Source organism: Montipora foliosa, chromosome 9 (genome assembly GCF_036669935.1).
Source record: "Montipora foliosa isolate CH-2021 chromosome 9, ASM3666993v2, whole genome shotgun sequence".
In the NCBI taxonomy this organism is placed as follows: domain Eukaryota; kingdom Metazoa; phylum Cnidaria; class Anthozoa; order Scleractinia; family Acroporidae; genus Montipora; species Montipora foliosa.
In genome coordinates this window covers 17,022,106-17,024,836 of record NC_090877.1, presented here as the reverse complement: position 1 = coordinate 17,024,836, position 2,731 = coordinate 17,022,106, and the positions used below count along the sequence as shown (strand labels likewise).

The window sequence follows — 2,731 nt, the reverse complement described above, 5'->3', positions numbered from 1 at the left end:
TCTGATCGCCGTTGGGACAAAGTTACATGCTAACAAGTCTTCTTTGGATCATTACAACCAAAACTTCGAATCCTACGGTATTGACAAGGAATTTGCTTTTCAATTGTCGTCAACATTGAAGATATACGGGTCCCCAATTTTCATGATAGCATTCACTTTTCGGGCAGGTAAGTGTTTTTCGTATAAATTCAACATACCGAAGATAAACCGTGCTTTCTTCTTTAAATTAACGGAAGCAACTTATCACCTGAATTAAGCGTTGACAATATAAACTTATGTCTATTAATTCAATCGATGTTAGAGCTTTCAATCTCGCTGACAATCAGACATGTTTTGATGCTACAACTTCAGGTTGCTTGGATCTTTGCCAGATGAAATCATGGCGAAACCTTCCAATATTGTTTACCTTGCATTGCAGTGTTGTAAGCCGTAAACGTTTGACCAAAACCATAAAGCATTTCACCATACCCTACCGCAAGAGCTTCCAGACGCAATTGCAATTAAGCACGATTCGGACATAGTCTGCAGATAAAATATTTACTTATGGTCGCGCGTTTTGGCACTAGCCACGGAAGAAAATGCCATAGCCTGTAGAGGCCCGCTATTGTGAATGCTGTCATATGTACTGATACAAGACTTTGCGGACAAGACCTACAAGTGTCTGGAAAAGATACTTCGATCTTGCTAACTTTTCAAAGAATTGACATTTAGGGAGACTTGTCTGTTGCCGGCATTTTTTAATACAAGTACAGATTTTAATTTAGCTACATTTAAGGACTTCTATGTATTTTGAGTCATCGGTTCGGTGTTAAGGGCCGGAATGCACATCGCCTTTTAAATGAATTTAACATTCACTGCTTGATGTAAATAGTTTTAGTCAGAGGTTTTATCAATTACTTATTAATTATAATTTTTTATGAAGGATTTATTTATGTATACAGCTTGTATAGTGTTAATTTTTTATTCTTATTTGCACGACCCCAAAAGCTGCAGCGTTTTAGATTTTTATCGTGCTAAAATAAAGGCTTTCTATCTCTGTCTGCTTTTGTCGACTGAGTAAATTTGTTTGAGGGGAAAGGCTGTACTCGGCGAATCAAGTGAAATCAATTTAAATGACGATCGCCAAGACATATTCAAAGGTCTGAAACATCAAATGTCAGAGCTGAATGATTAACAATACGGAAAGAATCACCCTACAGAATTCACCATTGGCTATGGTAGCTTTTTTTTTCTGTTAATTCATTCGGAATCTATAATTAATCACAAGCTTAGTCTTATTGTGGTTGGTTGCGTTCCAGGCAAATTGTGACTGGCCCACGGGCTGATTACGGGCTTGCAAAAACAAAGCAAAAGGTAATTCAAAAACCATTTCGTTGCACCGAAAAAAGACAACCGAGATTATTCAGGTATTCGAAGAAATAATTGTTGGATTTTCGATCGATTTCCCTCGATGTAGCGGTGTGACAAATAATTTGGAACATTGCAATGCATCTGGAAGCGCAAAAACAAAGCACAGATGATTTCAACGCGTACGATCGCATCCCCAAAAGGTGCAGCGACCTGCAGTCATAATAATGTGAGTTGTTGACAGATGTAAAACAGGATTGTCTCTCAAACAATCTTTATTTTATCCTTATAATTATGGCTCGTTTTTTTATTATTAATATTTATTTTACCCTCAGTCTGCATTTTACCCCCGGTCTGCAGTCTGCAGTCTGCGTTTTACACTGACCGCCCAAATAACCAATTTTTCGACGGAAAATTCATCCCAGAGGATAAAACTATTCACTGGACATGTCATAAAGGTAGATATGTTCGAGCGAAAGCGAAAACAAGCGAATATTTTGACGGAAAACACAATAATGTGAGATCAAAGGAACATGTGGTGAAGACACGCAATTGCGGCATCGCTTCGACAATAATCTTACCTTTTCAGCGATTTTAACGCTTGAAATTCCATTCAATCCACCTTGTCTAGTCTTTGAATTCAGTATTATCGCTGCCCTGCGAATCTTCAATGTTCTACATAACAGCACACTTGGTAAAAGACGGCTCGACGGGCGACAGATTGTTGTCGATGTTGTCGCCTGTCTTGTTCAGTATCCAATTGATTTGCCATTTTTGCGCTTCATAAGGGTATATTTTGTTCAAAGATCAACTAAAACGCCATTCGCGTTACATGACTTTCGACGCCATTACAGGTTAAGTTAATGATTCTACTGTGTCCACCAGAGAAATGTACGCATTTCCACTACCCTCTCGATCCTAAGAAAATACGCGCAGAAGGCTCTATGCACAAAGACACCACTTACCGGGGGAGTGACAGGCAAGACTTTTACCGACACGGAAAAAAATAAAACGGAGAAATTCTACCCATTTTCCAACTGGGATTGTCGTATTGCCATACGGCAACCCAGTAATGACTATTTACCTGTCAGTATTTTAAAATTGTATTAGGTACCACTCCCATATCTGATCGCTGTTGGGACAAAGTTACATGCTAACAAGTCTTCTTTGGATCATTACAACCAACACTTCGAATCCTACGGTATTGACAAGGAATTTGCTTTTCAATTGTCGTCAACATTGAAGATATACGGGTCCTCAATTTTCATGATAGCATTCACTTTTCGGGCAGGTAAGTGTTTTTCGTATAAATTCAACATACCGAAGATAAACCGTGCTTTCTTCTTTAAATTAACGGAAGCAACTTATCACCTGAATTAAACGT

The 2,731-nt window shown here is 38.5% G+C and overlaps 1 protein-coding gene across 4 annotated transcripts in view; it reads left to right on the top strand.

Moving 5' to 3' along the window:
- The window catches only part of LOC137970907 (gamma-aminobutyric acid receptor subunit alpha-2-like), a 38,387-nt gene continuing 35,656 nt past the window's right edge, over positions 1-2,731 (top strand). Inside the window, exons 1-3 of one of the 4 annotated variants that reach the window (XM_068817563.1) lie at positions 135-167; positions 1,299-1,353; positions 2,458-2,638. In XM_068817563.1, the coding sequence (XP_068673664.1) occupies positions 2,614-2,638 (25 nt within the window). In that variant the 5' untranslated portion in view covers positions 135-167; positions 1,299-1,353; positions 2,458-2,613. Of the gene's footprint in view, positions 168-1,298; positions 1,354-1,393; positions 1,577-2,457; positions 2,639-2,731 lie in introns of those variants that run through there. The other 3 variants (XM_068817562.1, XM_068817561.1, XM_068817564.1) reach the window with 3 other exon arrangements.